This window comes from Prionailurus viverrinus, chromosome D4 (genome assembly GCF_022837055.1).
Source record: "Prionailurus viverrinus isolate Anna chromosome D4, UM_Priviv_1.0, whole genome shotgun sequence".
NCBI lineage: Eukaryota > Metazoa > Chordata > Mammalia > Carnivora > Felidae > Prionailurus > Prionailurus viverrinus.
Genome location: NC_062573.1, coordinates 30312551 through 30331439, shown reverse-complemented (window position 1 = coordinate 30331439; position 18889 = coordinate 30312551). Strand labels below are relative to the sequence as shown.

General features: G+C 47.9%; 3 protein-coding genes across 6 annotated transcripts in view; 1 reads left to right on the top strand and 2 right to left on the bottom strand.

Annotated features, from left to right (window-relative positions):
- The window catches only part of TMEM8B (transmembrane protein 8B), an 82895-nt gene that overhangs the window by 42196 nt on the left and 21810 nt on the right, over positions 1-18889 (top strand). For 2 of the 4 annotated variants that reach the window (XR_007146143.1, XR_007146142.1), the window contains exons 13-14: positions 5578-5703; positions 12438-12648. The gene's annotated coding sequence lies outside the window, so the exon portion shown is untranslated. Of the gene's footprint in view, positions 1-5577; positions 5704-12437; positions 12649-18889 lie in introns of those variants that run through there. The other 2 variants (XR_007146144.1, XR_007146141.1) reach the window with 2 other exon arrangements.
- Positions 159-1175, bottom strand: LOC125150434 (olfactory receptor 13C7-like). Its single transcript, XM_047830389.1, has one exon. It carries the CDS (start codon positions 1173-1175, stop codon positions 159-161), a length of 1017 nt encoding a protein of 338 aa, XP_047686345.1.
- LOC125150010 (olfactory receptor 13J1) lies at positions 10375-11322 on the bottom strand. The gene has a single exon (XM_047829286.1). It carries the CDS (start codon positions 11311-11313, stop codon positions 10375-10377), a length of 939 nt encoding a protein of 312 aa, XP_047685242.1. The 5' UTR covers positions 11314-11322.

Sequence of the window (18889 nt, the reverse complement as noted above, 5' to 3'; positions counted from 1 at the left end):
GAGCCAGCCAGGCTTTGTCATGGTGACTAGCAATGTTCCAGGTGGTAGCTGCGTTATCATCCTGACACCCCGAGGGATGAAAACAATGGTTCAGAGCAGATCCGCCTGCCCAGTCTACTGCTGATGACCTGCAGCAAGAGTGAGAAACCCTGTGGGTTTCAGCCACTGCGATTTGAAGTCATTACCATGACGGACCTAGCTGTCTTGCGTGACACAGTTGAAGAGCAACAGGGAAGGTGGGACAATTTCCTGGAGAGCAGGTCTCCCCAGAGCAGGGCTAGGACAGCAGATTTCACCTCTGCATTCCTCAGGCTGTAGATGATGGGGTTTAGTGAGGGCGTCACGACCCCATAGAACAATGCAATAATCTTATCCAGGTTGGGGTCCTGGGCCTTGGGCTTGAAGTACATGAAGGAGATGGTCCCGTAGAAAACCACCACAACTGTGAGGTGGGCAGAGCAGGTGGAGAAGGCTTTGCACCGGCCTGCGGCAGAGGGCACCCTAAGGATGGCAGCAAGGATGAGAATGTAGGACAGGCAGATGAGGAGGAGTGGGGCCAGTGTCAGGACAGCCGTGGCCATGATTAATAGCAGTGCATTGAGAGAGATGTCCCCACAGGACAGTTTCAGCACTGCCAAGATCTCACAGAAGAAGTGATTGATGATATTGTGGCCACAGAAGGGGAGGCTCCAGGTGAGAAGGGACTGCAGCAGTGAAATGGCAAAACCTGTCCCCCAGCTCAGCACTGCCATCCACAGGCACGTCCACCTACTCATGATCTCTGTGTACCTAAGTGGCTGGCAGATAGCCACATAACGGTCATATGCCATCACAGCCAGGAGCAGGCACTCCGTGGAGCCCAGCGCCAGGGTCAGGTACATCTGCAGGGCACAACCAAGGAAGGAGATGGTCCTTTGGGCTTCCAGGAAGTTGGTCAGCATGAGAGGCACAAAGGAGGATGTGCCACAGATGTCCATGAGGGAGAGGTTGCTGAGAAAGAAGTACATGGGGCTGTGCAGGCGGGGGTCCAGCATGTTTAGGCCGATGAGGAGGGAGTTCCCCAGCACATTCATGGAGTAGATGCCCAGGCAGAGCACAAACAGGACCATCTCTAGGTTAGGGTGCTCGTGTAGCCCCAGCAAGATGTATTCTGTCACAGTCGTCTGGTTTGCCATCTCATTCTCCCTCCTTCCCTGTCTGGACCACACAGCTCTCAGAAGAAGCTCTTGCTGACCTGGAAGCCAAGCAGCCTGGATGTGTGCCCTGGGGGCAGGTCACCCCTGCCGCTGCAATTTAGTTTCATCATCTGATGAGAGGATTGGACCTGTAATGTGCCTCATCTCCCTAAGTTACATCACAACTTGAGCTTGGCCTGTAAGCTGGCCCTCAGCTCTGCCTCAAGTTGTGACGTAACTTAGGGAGATGAGGCACATTCTAGACCCCTAGACTCTTTGTTGTTTTCCCCAGGGTGGGTGCAGGGGAGACAAGGGTAGGATTCATGTTTGGCACACTCCTTTGTAATATAAGGAGTCCTTGGCTGTTCAGGGAAGCATCTTTTTTAGGTTATGACTCCATATGGTTGAATTTTGCTCATGGTATTTCAGATTCATTCATTTGCTGAATGGGTTTTGAATACTTATTCTGTGCTAGGTCTTGTTCAGGTGCTGTGGGTACACCAGTAAGAAAAATATATGGACAGAAACATATCACACCTATTATAAGGTTGCCCCCTTTCTTCCCTGAATTAGGTGAGATGAACTTTGGAAGGCCTGTGGGTGATGGGTGATGCTCATCTAGTGTTCCTTTGGGCATTAAGGGTCAAACATTTCCATTCCACAAGATGTGTAAGCCTGATGTGTGGTCATCTGTCTTTAAGGAATGATAGGCCATCCATCGATTTTTTTTTCCTTCCCTCATCCATTGATTTTTAGAAGATCATATAAGAACATAAAATTCCAGTAGAGCCACTGGTCACAGGATCTAATCCTGGTCATGCAAGCCAAGTGACTCACTTCTTGGCCTCCATATTGCCTTATAGAATAAATTATATTGACAATGATGTCTCAGGAGGAGGGAACACCAGGCTCTAATCTGGCAGGGGTGTTGTCATTCAGTGACTAGTTTAAAAGGGAGGGGTAGGCAGAGGTGGCAGTTCTCTCTCAGGTGGCTTTCTTTGCTCTTCTGAGCTGGTCTCATTGCCTCCTTGGGAAATGCCAGTGTCAGGAGGGAGCCCTAATGTCTCTAAGGTACAGCAGTCTTGTTAGGCAGGAAGGCTGTCTTATGGCCCAGGTAACCCCTGGTTTAAAGCAGAAACAGGAGCTGAGTGTGACATTTAACATACAGAAGATATAGTCACCTCCACTCCTGGATTGACTGTGAGGCCATTGTCCTGTGACAGCACTGGAGTTCTGTTTGTCTGTCAGGGCTGGATTTTTCCCCCTCATTCCTCTTCCTCATTGCATCTAGCATTTGTAGGAGCTGACGGGCTCATCCTCTGCTGAATGAATCTTGTCTTTTCCCAGTGCTACATCTTGCCCAAGAAGTTTCCTTTTATTTTATTTTTTTATATTTATTTATTTTTAAGTAGGTTTCATGCCCAGTGTGGGGCCCAACACGGAGCATGAACTCACAACCCTGAGATCAAGACCTGAGCTGAGATCAAGAATCAGATGCTTAATTGACAGCCATCCAGGCATTCCCTTTTAGAGGCAGGTCCTCCCTCCCTTCCCCAGTGGGGGCTTCCTGCTCATCCTTCAGAGCCCTGTTCATTCTCTCTGTCTCTCTTCTCCCTGCTCCATGAGAGGTTACATGCTCCCTTCTTGTGTTTCCTCCACCTTTGGTTGTCCCTCTGTTCTACAGTGTGCTGTGCACCCGTCCCCTCTACTAGAGAGCAGGACCCCATTTCCTTCTTTCACACACCTCCTACAGTGAGTGATGCCAAGAGCAGTCACTCAACAGATATTCAATGCATGATTCAAAAAACCTAGCTTTGCACCCCAGTGTCACTCAGCACTAATTAGCTGCGTGAGATTGACCAAGTCACATGGCTTATCTGAGACTCAGAATCCCTCTGAAAAATGGAGGTGCTGTGTAGCTCAGATGAGGCAGACCCGCAAAGGTGCTAGTGTGCTGCCTAGTGCTACATGTTGTATGAGGATCCAGATCAAAGGCTGCATCTTCAGTCACAGAGCACCTGCTGGATCTGTGCTCACCACCTCCTGACAAGGGTTCCAGCGTCTGTCATGACCCCCGGCATCCCCAGAGCCGGTGCCACTGTTCCCTTCTCTGGCCTGAATTAGGGTAACTGTTAAGGGTGTTTCTAGAGATACAGAGGCAGCTGATTAATCTGGGTCAGCGCTGGACCTTACATCTTATCCACATGAGCAATTAAGGGCAGGGTTTCTCTTGCTGAGGCTTGGCAAAAAGATACAGAATTGCCTGAGTATGATGGTGGCTCATTCATTCACTCATTTAACAGATAACTGTGGAGCAGTTACTATATGCCAGGCCCTGTGCTAGGAGCTGAGAATACAGCAGAGGCTGGTGTGGCTTCCGTCCTAATACTTTACGCTCATTCCCTCACGCTAGGTGACGTTGGGCATGTCCCTTCCTCTCTCTGGGCTTTAGAAACCTCTGAGATTCTCTTTGAGTCTAGAATGTAAAGACAAAGTAAAACTTGAAATCTGTAAAGAAGTTAAAAGGAAGCACCTTTTCTAGGTTATCACCTCATGTGTGTGGATTATACCCACAATGTTTCAGATGCAAGAATAAGGGCTTTGTCTGTACTCGGTGTGTTTTTACAAATTGAGCTATGTTAACCTCAAATTCTGATACCTGACACGGGTGTGTGTGTGTGTTTGTGTGTGGACGCGTGTGTGGGGGGGGTTCCCAAGTAGGTGAAAGGTGGGAAACCACCTGTCCCCACATTTCTCTTCCTCACCCTCATCTCTAACAAAAAGACCAAGTGGGAATGGCAGAGGCATTTTAGGGCTTTTGAAAACAGGCTGTGGCCTGCCTGCTTGCCCCATCTCCCCTACACACACACCTGCTCCAGCCTCACCAGACCACTCCCCATTAATGGACAAACCCCACACACTCCTATCTCATCCCTCTTCATACTCTTTCTTCAACCTGGAGAGGCCTTTCTCTTCCACTCATCCTTCAAGGCTCTGCTCTCACACCCCTCCTCTGCACAGCCCGCTCAGATGCTTTCCTAGAACTGACCATCCCAACAGCATGATGCTTACTGCCATAAGCACAGGTTAATTGCGTTCTTCCCTGCATTGTAGTGTGTTGTCCCTCTCTCAAGTGACTGTGAGCTATTTTAATCAAAGGGTCATGCCCGATTCATCATTGTTACTCTCGGTGCCTGCACCCAGGCAGTGTCGATGATTGCCATTTGAGATCCGGTGCTATTCTGCTGCTCCAAACCCTCGTCCCAGATGTCTCACTTTGAGATCACCTCCCCCACCAACACACACACAGCAACAGAGGATGCAACCGTTGTGATTGCTGGGAGAAGAACTTTGAGGGTGCCAGTCTTCTCCCTGTCACGGCACCTGCTCTTTCTGAAGAGCTAAGTCAGAGAGTAGTGGGTTTCCTCACAATTTAGGAGTCTGATCATAATACATTCATGGAAATTAGAACCAGCTCATGGGGTGACAGACTTATGGCCCCAAAGAAATAGGTCTGTATCTAGAAAATGCCATGTGTCCAGGTAACCGACAGCTTTGACTCTGCTCCATGGCCACAAGATGGGACACCAGAGAGCGGCTGCTGTTCCCTGGGTGCATCAGTTAAGATGAGCTAGGTTTTGCTGCAGTAACAGGTAATCTTAGTGGCTTACCATGACAAAGGCTTACTTCTTTCTCATGCTACATGTCCTTTGTAGGTCTTTAGGGGGTTCTGTTCCATGTTGTCTTCCTCAGAGATCCTGGCTGATGGAGGCTCCACCATCTGGACATCACAGGTTGTGATGGCTGGGGAAGGACACACTAGGGCATTCACACCAGCGGTTACATGCTCTGCCCCAGAAGTGACATGTGTCACATCTGCCCAAACTTCACTGGCCCTGTGTAATCCTACCACATGCTGGGAGGAGGAGAACCTGAAATATTGCTGAGTATTTGGGTACGATATTATCTCACAGTACACTCAGAAAACCACTCTGGCATCTATTTGCCAATGTCTCACACTCTGTCATGTTCTGGAAAATCAGGTTCACACAGAGATAGCAAACCGAGTGTCTGAGAATAATTGTCTAATTCCACACCCTAGATTTAGACCTCCTGAGAGTCAAGGTGATGCCACAAGCTAGGACTGGGAGCCCTGGGACAGGAGCGATTGTTGCCTTTGTTCTGATTCTGCTGTATGACCTTGGTGAAATTTCTCCTTCTGTGAATGGAAGCACTCAATTAGGTGACTTCTAGTACTCTGTAACCCCTGAAACATTTCCTCACTCTGTCTAGCAACTTCCAACCCTGAGGTCTGACAGACCCAGGGTTACTTTGCAAGGTAAATATTGTATCAATTTCATTGACTGGCGACTAGTTTGAACCATTTGATATTTTATTTTAGGCTTCACAAATTATTTTAAAAGAAAGGTGATGGGAATAAGAGGACCAAAGCTTCCGTTACAAGTTCCCTGACATGACTGGATCTAGGATTCCTGCTTCACTACTTCCTCGCTGGATGGCAGAGCAGGTGAGTGTGGGCTTTGGAGTCAGACCAACCAGGGCCCAAGTCCCAGACCTGCCACTTGCTCACAGTTTTCCGAGCCTCACCTTCCTCACCTGTAAAGTGGAGATAAGAATAGTGTTTCCTTGTGGGGTAGTTTTGAGGATCCAGCGAGACAAGGCATGCAGAGCTCTTAGCACAGAGCCTGGCACATGATGAGCAATCAGTAAGTGGTAGCCAATATTACTAGTATCATTACGTCCTCTTTCACAAGCAAATATTCCGGTTTTCATACACTGAAAAAAGGTTTCATGAGAACAGACCACATGCTAGATCGATTGTCCTTACCTCACACCTACTGCCCAGTGACATTAGCACCTGCAGGTAGCTGGAGCAGGCTGCCAGGTGTTCTGACCCGAGGCTTGGGAGACAGAGCCGGCAAGTGCTGAGCTCGTTACAAGCAGACACACTGTTCTGGGATGGGCCAGGGCCAAGGCCTCCAGGACCAGCTCTTGGTCCCCTGCCACACAGCTCTCCTGCTCTGGGCCCCGGGGGACCTCTCAGTCCCTGCTCAATTTAAAGTTCAAACTCTGGAACCACACAAGTTTGAGGGTTTGGGAGCTGTGGGGCTTGGACACCCCAGGATTCTTGTGCTTTCCCAGCAGGGCCTGGTTGCAGTGAGGTGGGCACAGGAGAGACATGGGACAGATTCTGACAGTCTCGTTGCTGTCCTGCCCCTTGGATCTGAGGACTGGAGTTTGTGGCCCCCTACCGCAGGCCTGCGTGTCTTGGTCCGTGAAAAGGGGCATCTTCATTCAGGAATGTTGTGAGGATGGGGACTCGCGAAAGTTTAGCAAAGTGAATCGCTGTCTAGAGTATGAGGCCCTGAGCACTTGTGAGGGAGATTAAGTCAGGGATTTAATCACGGGTCTCTATAGGTTTCCTTGCCCTTCTCTTCCCTTCCTATCTCCTTATGTTTCCTTTCCTTTCCATTTCCTTCACTTAAAATTTTTTAAGTGTATTTCTTTTGAGAAAGATTGAGAGAGAGAGAGAGAGCATGCAGGGGAGGGGCAGAGAGAGAGGGGAAAGAGAATCCCAAGCAGGCTCTGCACTGTCAGCATAGAGCCCGATGTGGGGCTCGAACTCATGAACTGTGAGATCATGACCTGAGACAAAACCAAGAATTGGACTCTTAACCGACTGAGCCACCCAGGTGCCCCTCCCTTTCCTTCATAATAAAGAATAACAACTTGTCGCAGTTTAGGAACTACAACACAGCCTTCACTAAAACAGTGGCAGCTACAGATTTTCCCGTGATACTATGTCTTGTCCTTTGGGATTTTTATCAAGATCACAGGTCAAAGTAAAACATTCGAAGATTGGTACTATTTGTTTTCTACATGGTCATGGACCAGTGCCCTCTTGCTGCCCACGGACACCTGGAACCCAACACCAGCCCCTCACTGCTCTCATTTTCTCCATTTCTGTCTCAAGGGGCAGCAGCGCTATCCACCCAAATAAGCCTGAAACCCAAGCTTCAACCCACAAAGCCATTCTCTCTCTCGTCCACCTCTGTAGTCATCTGTAGATCCCAAATATTTCCCAGCTGCCCTCTCTCCGCTTGGTTGCCCACCTGGTCAGGCCTCATGAGAGACTGGCTTATGGATTATGTCAACAGCTTCCTCACTGCATGCCCCTCAGGCTGGAGGCCTTCTCATCTGTGCTCTACTCTGGAGCCAGGAGATCGTCCATTTCTTAAAAATGAATCACCTTATTTCTAAGTTCTAAGTCACGTTCATGTTATAAATATTGGAAATATTGGAATTAGTTAAATAAAGAAACAATCCTTATCTAACCTATCAATCCTATCTAACCCCACCACCCAGTGGAAACTCTTAATATTTTGTCATAGTTTCCCAGAATTTTTTGCATATATACTTATTCATAAATCCATAACAAAAATACTTAAACAAATAATATTGGGATCGCAGTGAATACAAAGTTGTGAATTCTGCTTTTTTCTATTTAACTACATTGGGAGCATTTTCCATTATCAAATATTCTTCAGAAAATAAGAATTTTTTGAAGGCTGCATCATATTCTATTATTGGACACCACCAAGATTTATTTGGACATTCTTCTATGATTAGATGTTAAGATTCTTACAACTTCCTGTTACTATAAATAATGCTGTGATTAATGTCTGTATATATATATATCCTTATTCATAGATCTTTGCACCTCTAATGATCATATTAGACTAATTCCTACAAGTAGACGTGTTAGGTCACAGAGTCCAGCGATTTTTAAGTCTTTTGATTCATACTTCTGACTGATTTTTTTTTTACATTTATTTATTTTTAAATTTTTTTTTCAACGTTTATTTATTTTTGGGACAGAGAGAGACAGAGCATGAATGGGGGAGGGGCAGAGAGAGAGGGAGACACAGAATCCGAAACAGGCTCCAGGCTCCGAGCCATCAGCCCAGAGCCTGACGCGGGGCTTGAACTCACGGACTGCGAGATCGTGACCTGGCTGAAGTCGGACGCTTAACTGACTGTGCCACCCAGGCGCCCCTACGTTTATTTATTTTTGAGAGACAGAGACAGTGCGAGCAGGGGAGCGGTAGAGAGAGAGGGAGACACAGAATCTGAAGCAGGTTCCAGGCTGCCAGCTGTCAGCACATAGCCCGACGCGAGGCTCGAACTCACAAACCATGAGATCATGATCTGAGCCAAAGTTGGACGCTCAACCGACTGAGCCACCCAGGCGCCCCCATACTTCTGGCTGATTTTGCCAGGAATTTATATTAACTTATTCCCACCCTCACCAGCAGTGGATGACATTACTTCTTCACTGCACCTTCATTACCAACGGACAGTAAAAAAGTTCTTCACCAATTTCATCGGTGAAAATGATATCTAATCACTAATCTAAAAGTAAATGTGATTTTAACACCCCCAATGCCCACCTGATAACATCCAGATTCTTGTCCTGGCATCAAAGTTGGGCATCTTTGTGGGCAGCCTTCACTCTGGCCTGGTCAGAAAGGGCTGAGCTTCAGCGAGCGGGCTGAGCTTCATCGAGCAGGCTGTGCTTCTTTCCTCCGTGCCTCTGTTCTGACCGACATGGGAAGCAGAAAGAGGGACTGGAGGGGAACAGAGGGCTCAAGCAACGATTCTGCTTTCCTGCAGCGGGGGGCAGGCAGGAGAGCTGGACTGCTTCCTGGAGGCCAAGGCTAGCTTCCCTATCACGCAGACAGTACCACTGAGGCCAGAGGGGGGCAGGGAAGGGAGATGCCCTGTGAATCTGCATCCATTTCTGCTGTGTGCTCACTGAGTTCTCAGAAAGGAAAGCTGAGGGGCGCCTGGGTGGCACAGTCGGTTAAGTGTCCGACTTCAGCCAGGTCACGATCTCGCGGTCTGTGAGTTCGAGCCCCATGTCAGGCTCTGGGCTGATGGCTCAGAGCCTGGAGCCTGTTTCCGATTCTGTGTCTCCCTCTCTCTCTGCTCCTCCCCCGTTCATGCTCTGTCTTTCTCTGTCCCAAAAATAAATAAACGTTGAAAAAAAAATTTTTTTAAAAAAGAAAGGAAAGCTGAGAAGAGGCTGAGCACCAGGAAGGGGCAGCTCTGGCAGGATCCCTGCAATGAGGTAAGGAAGGATAGAGCAAGTCTCCCCAAAGCCAGGTGAGGCCTGGATGCTGGGCTGGGAGGCATGGAAGAGGCTGCTTTTCGTGCTCAAGAGAGACATCGGGAACACAGGCCCTGGGCTGTTCAGGGTTATAGGTGCCCTGGTGGCCAGACGGGTCTGGAAATCATGGATTCTGGGCCTCATCACTTCCTCTACTGTCACCTCCCTGGGTACCATGCCTGTCATCTCTGAACTTAGCTCCGCTCAGATTCAGGAAGGACCCCAGGCTCTGCCACTATCACCCCTACACTGATGTGTTCGTGGATGTATTTAAGAAACCTATGGGAGGCCTAGGGTTGGGCAGGGCTGGGCTGTGGGGCCAGAGTGGATTCTTACCTTTTCTGCTCTTATAGTAACACTGAAAATAAAGCAGGAGGAGCTCAGTGAGGGGCAAAGCTTCGTGGGGGAGGTGGCATTCGAGCTGGCCCTTGACAGTCAGGCCATCCTTTTACATGTGGAGTTGTGCTGCCTCGTGGGAAGAGCAAAAGAGCACAGAGCTGGGCAGTGCTGGCCAATCCCGGGGCTCACACCTGGCTGGCACGTGTGGCTGTCAGGAGGGGGAATGTGGGGCAGGAGTCAGGACTAGCAGGGCCGGCTTGTGAGGGCCCTGAATGCCCCCACTGAGAAGCTTATGCTTTGTCCTGAGGGCAGTGGGCAGCCACTGGGTTTCAGTCAGGAGAGGGTGTGATCACATGTGCTTTTCAAAAAGGCCCCTCTATCTAGAGGCCCCTCTATCTATCCCACAGGGAGGATAGAATGGAAGGAGACTGAGAGTGAAGTCTTGAGGCCAGCCAGGAGCCGGTGTAGAGGTGCAGGCGGTGGTGCTGAGAGCTGGCCAGGCCATGCCAGGGGAGGAACCAAGCGGTGCTTTGTGAGCCCTTCTGTGGCGGCCCCAGTGGGACTTGATGCTGGCTTTCTGGGGTGAAGATTCCAGCCACACAGCCCTGCACCGCACCTGTCCTCCCTATAGGAGGCCTCACCCACTACCCTAAAGAGCCCAGGTGTCCCTCACTTGGAGGTCCAACTTCTACCCCACACTTTCCTGGCAGCCTCCTTCACTTCCGTGTTCCTCAAGCTGTAGATGACAGGGTTCAGCATGGGTGTGACCACGGCATAGAGGACCGTGAAGACCTCGTCAGAGATGCGTGCCTTCTTGCTCTTGGGTTTCATGTACATGAATATTACGGTGCCATAGAAAAGCATCACCACAGCCAGGTGTGCCGAGCAGGTGGAGAAGGCTTTGCGGCGCCCAGCAGCTGAAGGCACCCTCAGGATGGTGGCCAGAATAACTATGTAAGACAGGCAGATGAATGCCAGGGGTACAGGCAGCAGCAGAATGGCGCCCACCAGCAGGAAGACTTCACTGACTGACGTGTCGCCGCATGCCAGCTTCAGCACTGCCAGGATCTCACAGGTGAAGTGACTAACCACTTGGCGGCCACAGAAGGGCAACCTCATGGCAATGACCGTCTCAGTCACCGACTTCAAGAGGCAGAGGCCCCAGGCGGTTCCCGCCAGGAATAAGCAGAGCCGGTGGCTCATGAGCACGGGGTACCTGAGTGGCCGGCAAATGGCCAGGTAGCGATCGTAGGGCATGATAGCGAGCAGTAGACACTCTGTGGAGCCTGCGGACAGGCTCAGACACATCTGGACTGCACAGCCAATAAAGGAGATGGTCTTCTGAGCTGACAGGAGGTGGATCAGCATCAGAGGCACAAAGGTGGACGTGTAGCAGATGTCCAGGATGGAGAGGTTGCCCAGGAAGAAGTACATGGGTGTGTGCAGGCGGGCATCTAAGACACTCACTGCCACGATGGCAGTGTTTCCCAGCAGGGTCACCAGGTACATGGCTGAGCACAGAGGGAAGAGCAGGTGCTCCAGGGCCGGGTAGCCAGAAAATCCTTTCAGAAAGAACTCAGAGATCTCTGTCCTATTGACCAGCTCCATACTGCAGCGCTCAGGGGGGTACACAGCTGGGATGGAGGGAAAGAGGGTGTACGGTGGTGGAGAGCCCACAGAACCTTTTTGGGTTGGGGTGCCTGGGTGGTTCAGTCAGTTGAGCATCCGACTTTGGCTCAGGTCAGGACTTTACAGTCTATGAGTTCAAGCCCTGTGTTGGGCTCTGTGCTCTCATTGCAGAATCTGCTTTAGATCCTCTGTCTCCCTCTCTCTCTCTGCCCTTCCCCTGCTCGTGCTCTCTCTCTCTCAAAAATAAACATTAAAAAAAGAACATCTTTTGGGTTGAAGCATATTGCTTGGGCCTTTTCCAGCTTTTATGCACAGTCTGTCCTCGAGTTTGGACAATTTGCACACCTCTAGGCCGCAATTCATCCACGTGAAAAGTGAGCATTGATCTGGATCAGCATTTCCCTAAGAGAGTGTTAATGGAAATGTTAGTAGGCAATCTGAAAAATTAATTTGAGATCCCACTAGATTAAGTGAAAGTAAATAAAGTTCTTTACTGCAGGACTTCTCAGAGCCTTATATGCCAATGTGATTTGTGACTTTCCAAAAGTGGTACAGGGCATGTAGTTCCCAAACTTATTTGACCATGGGTATCATTCTTTTTACATTAATCTACAGCACATAAGTATTCTACTAACATAGTTAGTATACAAAAAAGTATACTGGATCAGAGGTCTTCAAATTAATGTGTATACTAACATAGTTAGTATACAAAAAAGTATACTGGATCAGAGGTCTTCAAATTAATGTGTACTAGAATCACCTGGAAAGTTTGTTAAAATACAGATTGTGTTGTTCCATCCGCAGAGTTTCTGACTCAGTTTGCCTGGGTGATGCTGCTTCTGCTGGCCACAGTGTCACACTTGAGAATCACTGGGCTACATGGTTCCTGAGGTTCCTCCTGGCTTTAAGGAACCTCTGAGCTGCTTTATACTGTTCCCACTGTTGGGAATGCCCTTTTCCCTTACTTATCAGCCTGCAGAAATCTGATTTGTGTCTTCAGGTTAGCTCTGGTCGCCATGCATGAAGCATACATGTGCCTCACATTGGAGGGGCTGCTGATCTCTGAGCTTATCAGTTGGCTCATCCAACCTGTCGTTCCACAGGGCCTGTTTGTCAGCTACTGTGTGTGGATTGACCTTCAGAATCTGCCTTCATCACAGGCTTTTGAGCTGAAATTTGAAGGACTAGTTGGCCTGGCCCCAAACCTCCTATTTTCTCTGGGCCTGAGCTAGAGCTGCTTGGACTTCATGAATTCCTAAGGCATCTGCATGGAAAACTCCCTGAGAGGTGAATCCATTGGATCTCATTGCACAGGTAGGAAGCTGAGGTCACATTGTAAGCCTCTGGCAAGGTGGGCCTAGAATCTAGTCCTCCCAAATGCATGGCACTGACCTCATGCTCACGGCAGAGATTTGCTTCTGTCGAGCACCAAATGTTGGTTGTTCTTTAATCACAATGGATGAACATCTTTCTCCCACATTCTCCCCTCAGTCTTCTTACCAGGTAATGAGCATGAGTCAACATGTCCCATGGACATACTTAGTGTTTCAGACACTTGCAAGATGTCAATAAACCCATGGGACACACTGCCCAAGCCCGGATCTAGAGTGAGCACCAGTTCCTGTCCGTGCCTCACTTGCATGAGGGTTTCCTTCTTTTACTCCTCCTGTGTTTATCCATTCCAGAATGAAGGAGAGATTGAGCTCCTATTACAGGCATCATGCTAGGCATTAGGGGAACAAATATGCTCCCGGGCCACTAAATTCAAACCATTTCTATGCGGAAATCATCTCCAATTTCCTTGCCTAGCCTCATCCTGCTTCTGTTTGCGGGCCTCTAGTGACAGGAAGCCTACTTCTCCCATGGACATACTTCTTCCTTTTTTTTTTTTCTCTCTTTCTGTTAAGCCATGCTAAGGGTCACAAAAATCCTTCCCAGTATGGAGTCTCTGGGTGTTATTGGGCCTGCACCACCCAGCAAAGTTCAAGGCGAGTGGCCCCTGTGGACGCTTTTCTCTCACACAGAATAAACACAGGGTCCAGGGCTCTGGGTCCTACTGCAGGAACGAAGGGCCTCTTCTGCAGCAGGGAGAGCTCTGCCCTAGTCTTGGGACCTCAAATAGAAGGTCTTGCCTTTTCTTGACTGTGTCTAGACACATTGTGGGGTAGAGGAGTGTGATCTGCAAGCTTCTTCCAAGATTCGGCCGGGAAAACCTGAGACAGGGCTCATGGAGGGGCACCTCTATTTAACAGAGTGTCAATAGCAGCAGGCGCTGTGCCAGGGCTGTGGGCAGCATAGAGGTGGCACTGTGCTTTCCTGAAGCCCCAGTAGTCGGGCCATGCCATAGCTTCCTTTGCACGGTTCCACATACTATAATCTATCCCCTAAAGTCACTAACAAACATAAGCAGCTGTTGGCTCTCTATCGCAATATACATACACCCACGTAATGTCCCCATATATGCCCCCAACTCCATTTGTGTGTACAAACAACTGTTTGACCCCCCCTGTATGCACATACGTGCCTGTGCGTGTATATGCCACACATGGGCCCATGTATGTGCCTGTATGGTTATCCACGTGAGTGTATGCATATGTGTAGCTGGCACTCTCTCATGGGCTCTCTCTCTCTCTCTCTCACACACACACACACACACACACACACCTGGTAGTACGGATCCTTGGACTTGTGGCCAAGGCTTCAGAGGACCAAGCAGGACTACTAGGATGAATGGAGACCAAGCTGGGACCCTGGACGTGTCAGTAGAGAAGGAACAACCCTTGGGGTAGGGAGCAAACTTTGTCTGGACTGAACCAGGAAGACAGAGAAACATCAGAGCAGGGACATGGTCACCAAACCAGCTCTAATGTCTTGTCTGCTTTCCAGCCTGTGTGCTGAGTTGCTGTCTCTCCCTGCTCTTTTGTCTCCCCTTTAGCTGGAGGATGAGGGCCTCTGGGAAGAGGGGCCAAGAAGGGATGTGTATGGATGCTATGGAACTCTGGTTCTCAAAGCAGGGGTAGGAAGTTTTGTCTGCAGAGCCTACAGTGTCCTTTCTGCCTCTGCCTTACTCCTGGCCATCTGCTACCTAAAAACCAGTTCAGATGCTACCCCCAGCAGGGAGCCTTCCTTTGTTTCTCCCGGGCCACCTTGAGCCCTCTCTCCTTTGTGCACAGCCCTGCTGGCATTTTCAAGGTGGCACTCACCTCTCTCACTTACTTCTCGCTTGTTGCCTACCCTGCCAGCCCACAGGGGTGGCATCTCCTCCCCCAGGTTCTGAAGGCCAAGTTGAAGCATCAACTTCTTCCTGTCTTGATGTGACTTCATGGAGCTAAGACAAATTGGGAGTGAATAGCTGGGTGACAAACATGAGCTGTTCCTAATCTGGAGGACAGGCTGGCAGAAGTGGAAGGGTCTCACAGCTCACGTAGACCAAACCCTTTTTACATATGGGGAGACTGAGGTCCAGAGAGAGAAGGGCTTGCCCAGCATCATCACACACTGAGTTGGAGGGGGAAGCCAAGGTTCCAGTAATTCCTTGGAGGTCCTGACTCCTAGCCAAGGCCCCTTCACCTGCCCCCATATCTCCATTTTTTTACTTACCTTGAGGCTTTTTCAGATTCATGTCCCTTGTTCCCTGGAATATACTTTAGAGACCAGGAACCTTCTTTGGTTGCAGCTAGGAGAACACAGTTCAAAGAAGTGGGCCCAAGCCTCCTTTACACAGGGAACCCTGGTGGGCAGGACATGGGGTTTCACACTGACTCAGCTTTCCCAACTGAGAACACATGCCTAGACTTTTGCAAAATTCAGTGAAGTGTTTGCAACTCAATAGAATTAAGTAGAGCTTTTAGAATTGGGTGGAATTAGGGAAAGTACTCAAAATTCAGTGGGACATTCTCTGAAGAGTATCACACTTGTTGGAATTAGGAAATTCTGATGGGCTCAAGGCTGAACAGGGCACTCAGTAGGTTACTGCGGCCTCCCAGAGACTCCTTGACCCGGGTGGCTCCTGGCTCCATCGTGGCCGACAGCCTCCCAGGGAGCAGGCAGGTCAAATGGAGTAGGCAACTTTCAAAGCTCCCTATGTGCCAAGGGACTGTGCAATCCCCAAGGCAATTTAGAGAGAGAAGGGGAAATGTACCCAGCGTAGAAACTTTGGGGTGCTTCAGGGATGATGTCCCAAAGACCCAATTACACAGAGTCTATTTGGAAATCTTAATTGGTGTGAAAAAGTTGGAGAAAGTGACTCAGGGTCGGGATCCGCACTCACAGATCAGTCCCCAGCCAGTGTGACCCAAGCATGTTTATAGAATGAGTAAATGAGTGAGTGGATGAGCAGTTAAATAAATGCATAAAGAGTTCTCAGCGAATAAATTTAAACATTAATGAATGGTGAGTACACAAATGATAGGCAGGTTGCTTTCCAGGAGAGTTAGAGGTCCTGGTTCAACTGTCATAAGGATCTCAAGAAAATGCAAAATCTGGAAAGAGTGTAACGAGGAGGGAACTAGATGAAAAGAGACAAACAGAATTACAGAATATCAGAGCAAGGAGTCCATATTTACCATCCTGGCCCACCCTCATTGTAGAGACAAGAAAACTGCTCTAGAGAGGAAGGAGCTGGCTCAGTGTCCGGGGTTTGCTCTGTGATGCTGATTTGTCTGCCCTTGAATGCAAAGCAGGTCTGCCCAGGTCAGGCAGTGACTGGGTGCCTCTCACTGCACCCGGCTCCTCTTCTCCAACCTCAAAACAGGCATCTTGATGGTTGCTCCTTGAGGTTCCTTCTAGTTCTCAGAGTCCATGCCTCTGTGGGGTGGAGGGCCTCTTTATCAAATAGGGTCGTTTTATTTCAGAGCTGGCTATTGTTATTGTTGTTGGATTTTTATTTAACTATTTTAAAATACAAGTGACTTTATTAGCTTTTTTTGTATTTATACAAGCTGTACATATAGAACATTCTTTTATTTTATTACTTTACTTTTTTTTTAACATTTATTCATTTTTTGAGACACTGAGAGAGGCAGTACAAGGGGGGGAAGGACAGAGAGAGAGGGAGACACAGAATTGGAAGCAGGCTCCGGGCTCTGAGCTGTCAGTACAGAGCCCATCATGGGGCTCGAACTCATGAACAGTGAGATCATGACCTGAGCCGAAGTGGGACACTTAACCGACCGAGCCACCCAGGTACCCCCAGAACATTCTTTTAAAAAAACATGAAGAGGGGCGCCTGGGTGGCTCAGTCAGTTAAGCGTCCGACTCTTGATCTCAGCTCAGGTCAAGATCTCGTGATTTGTGAGTTTGAGCCCCACATCGGACTCCATGCTGACAGCACAGAACCTGCTTGGGATTCTGTCTCTCCCACTCTCTCTGCCCCTCCCCCACTTGTTCTCTCTCTCTCTCAAAATAAATAAATAAATAAGCTTAAAAAAATAAAAAGATGCAAAGAATACAAAAGTGTATGATGTAAAAGTTATACTCCTTCTTCATGCTCCCTCTCCCTGACTTCCCAAAGGTAGCCAGTGTTCTAATTTTATGTGTGTCTATCTACATATTTTTCTGGTCCTTTACATATGGATATCTACATAGAAAGATCGATTTTGTAATCATATGTAAATATGGCTTTAAAGCATGCTTTCTTGTTCTAGTCTTATTAAAGATAAGTGATGTACAATTGCTTATATTTAAATCATGTAATCTGATGAATTTTAACATAAGCGTATAGTCATGAAGCCATCAGCGCAATCAAGACTGAGAATTTATCTGTCATCCCCACAGTTTCCTCATGTTCCTGGGTAATCCATTCCTCCCTCCCCAAACCAGGCTATCTCTGTTGTGTTTTCTGTTCACTAGATTACATGCATTTTTCTAGCATTATATTTGTTGCAACACTGTTTACCAATACTAATTTTTCATATATTTATGGATCTCTTTCTAGACATAGTATTATGTTTTAAATAAATTTTATTGTCTCTTACAGGCCTCATACCACACTGTTTTAATTACTGTAGATTACTAGTCTATATTGATATCTTCTAGGTCAAATTCCTTCTTACTAGCCTTTTTCAATAGTATCTTAGTTTTTCTAGCACATTTCCTTTTCCAGAAACATTTTGCAGTCATTTTGACAAATTTCATGAAATCTCTTCTGAGATTTTGCCTTTAATTCATTAACTAATTTGGGAGGCAGTATTGACATCATTATAAAATCAAATTTTCTCATCCAGGAATATTGTTTGTTTCTCCATTAATCCAGATCTTTTACTGTATCCATCATGATCATAGAGCTCTTCTCCTTCTAATATGTTAATGAAGTGATTTCCATCAATATATATTTTTTCCCAAGGTCAAACTCTTCTTATATTTCTGGGATAAACCCTTCTGCCTCTTGGTGTTTTATTCTTGTCAGAGATGCAAGATTGATTTGGGGGTGAGCTGATGGCCTCTTGCTTCTGGGCTCCACCTGGTGGACATCAGGCCAATCTTGATGATCTTTGGGAGGACGTGGTTGGAACAGCTATGAAGCCCTGAATTCCAAGGCTCAGGCCTAGGGAGATCACTATGGTGGCAGGATGACAGATCAAGGAATCTGGTGGACATAAAATCTGTGTGCCCCAGTTATGTGGCTGTGCACCCTGTCACCTTAGGCTCTACTAGCTTCTAGCTGAGGGAAGAGACCAAATGTGTATTAAAAGAATCTATTCTCAGGGCACCTGGGTGCGTCAGTCTGTTAAGCTTCTGACTTTGGCTCAGGTCATGATCTAACTGTTTGTGAGTTCAAGCCCTGAATGGGGCCCTGCACTGACAGCTCAGAGCCTGGGCCCTGCTTGGGATTCTGTGTCTCCCTCTCTGCCCTTCCCCAGCTCATGCTCTGTCTCTCAAAAATAAATAAACGTTAAACGAATCTATTCTCGGGGCGCCTGGGTGGCTCAGTCGGTTAAGCGGCCGACTTCAGCTCAGGTCACGATCTCGCCGTCGGTGAGTTTGAGCCCTGCGTCGGGCTCTGGGCTGATGGCTCAGAGCCTGGAGCCTGCTTCCGATTCTGTGTCTCCCTCTCTCGCTGACCCTCCCCCGTTCATGCTCTGTCTCTCTCTCTGTCTCAAAAATAAATAAACGTTAAAAAAAAATTAAAAAAAAAAAAGAATCTATTCTCTCAGAATCCAGCAGTCTATTCACTAATATGTCCTTTCTCTAAGCTTTATAATTATCTTTATGTCATTTTCAATGAGGCCAAAACCTCAAATATACCTTCACTTTTATGAATCTGGATGCCTTTCATATCAATAAACTTACAAGTCAGAGAAGTATATATCAACTTTGGTCCAGAAAGTAAGATCTTGAATCCTTGGCACCAGCCAAGTTTGGAAACTCAACACTTGTATGGATGGCTTCCCCAAAAGTTGTAGAAAATAAAACTTTTACATGTTTAAATGAAAATAAATTCTTAACAGCACCGAAAAATCAGAGACAGTGCTACCAGCAGACCAGAAATGTCAAGGAATTGCTGAAAATGGTAAGCAAATGAGATTGGATTGTTAGAGGAAACCACAGCCAAACA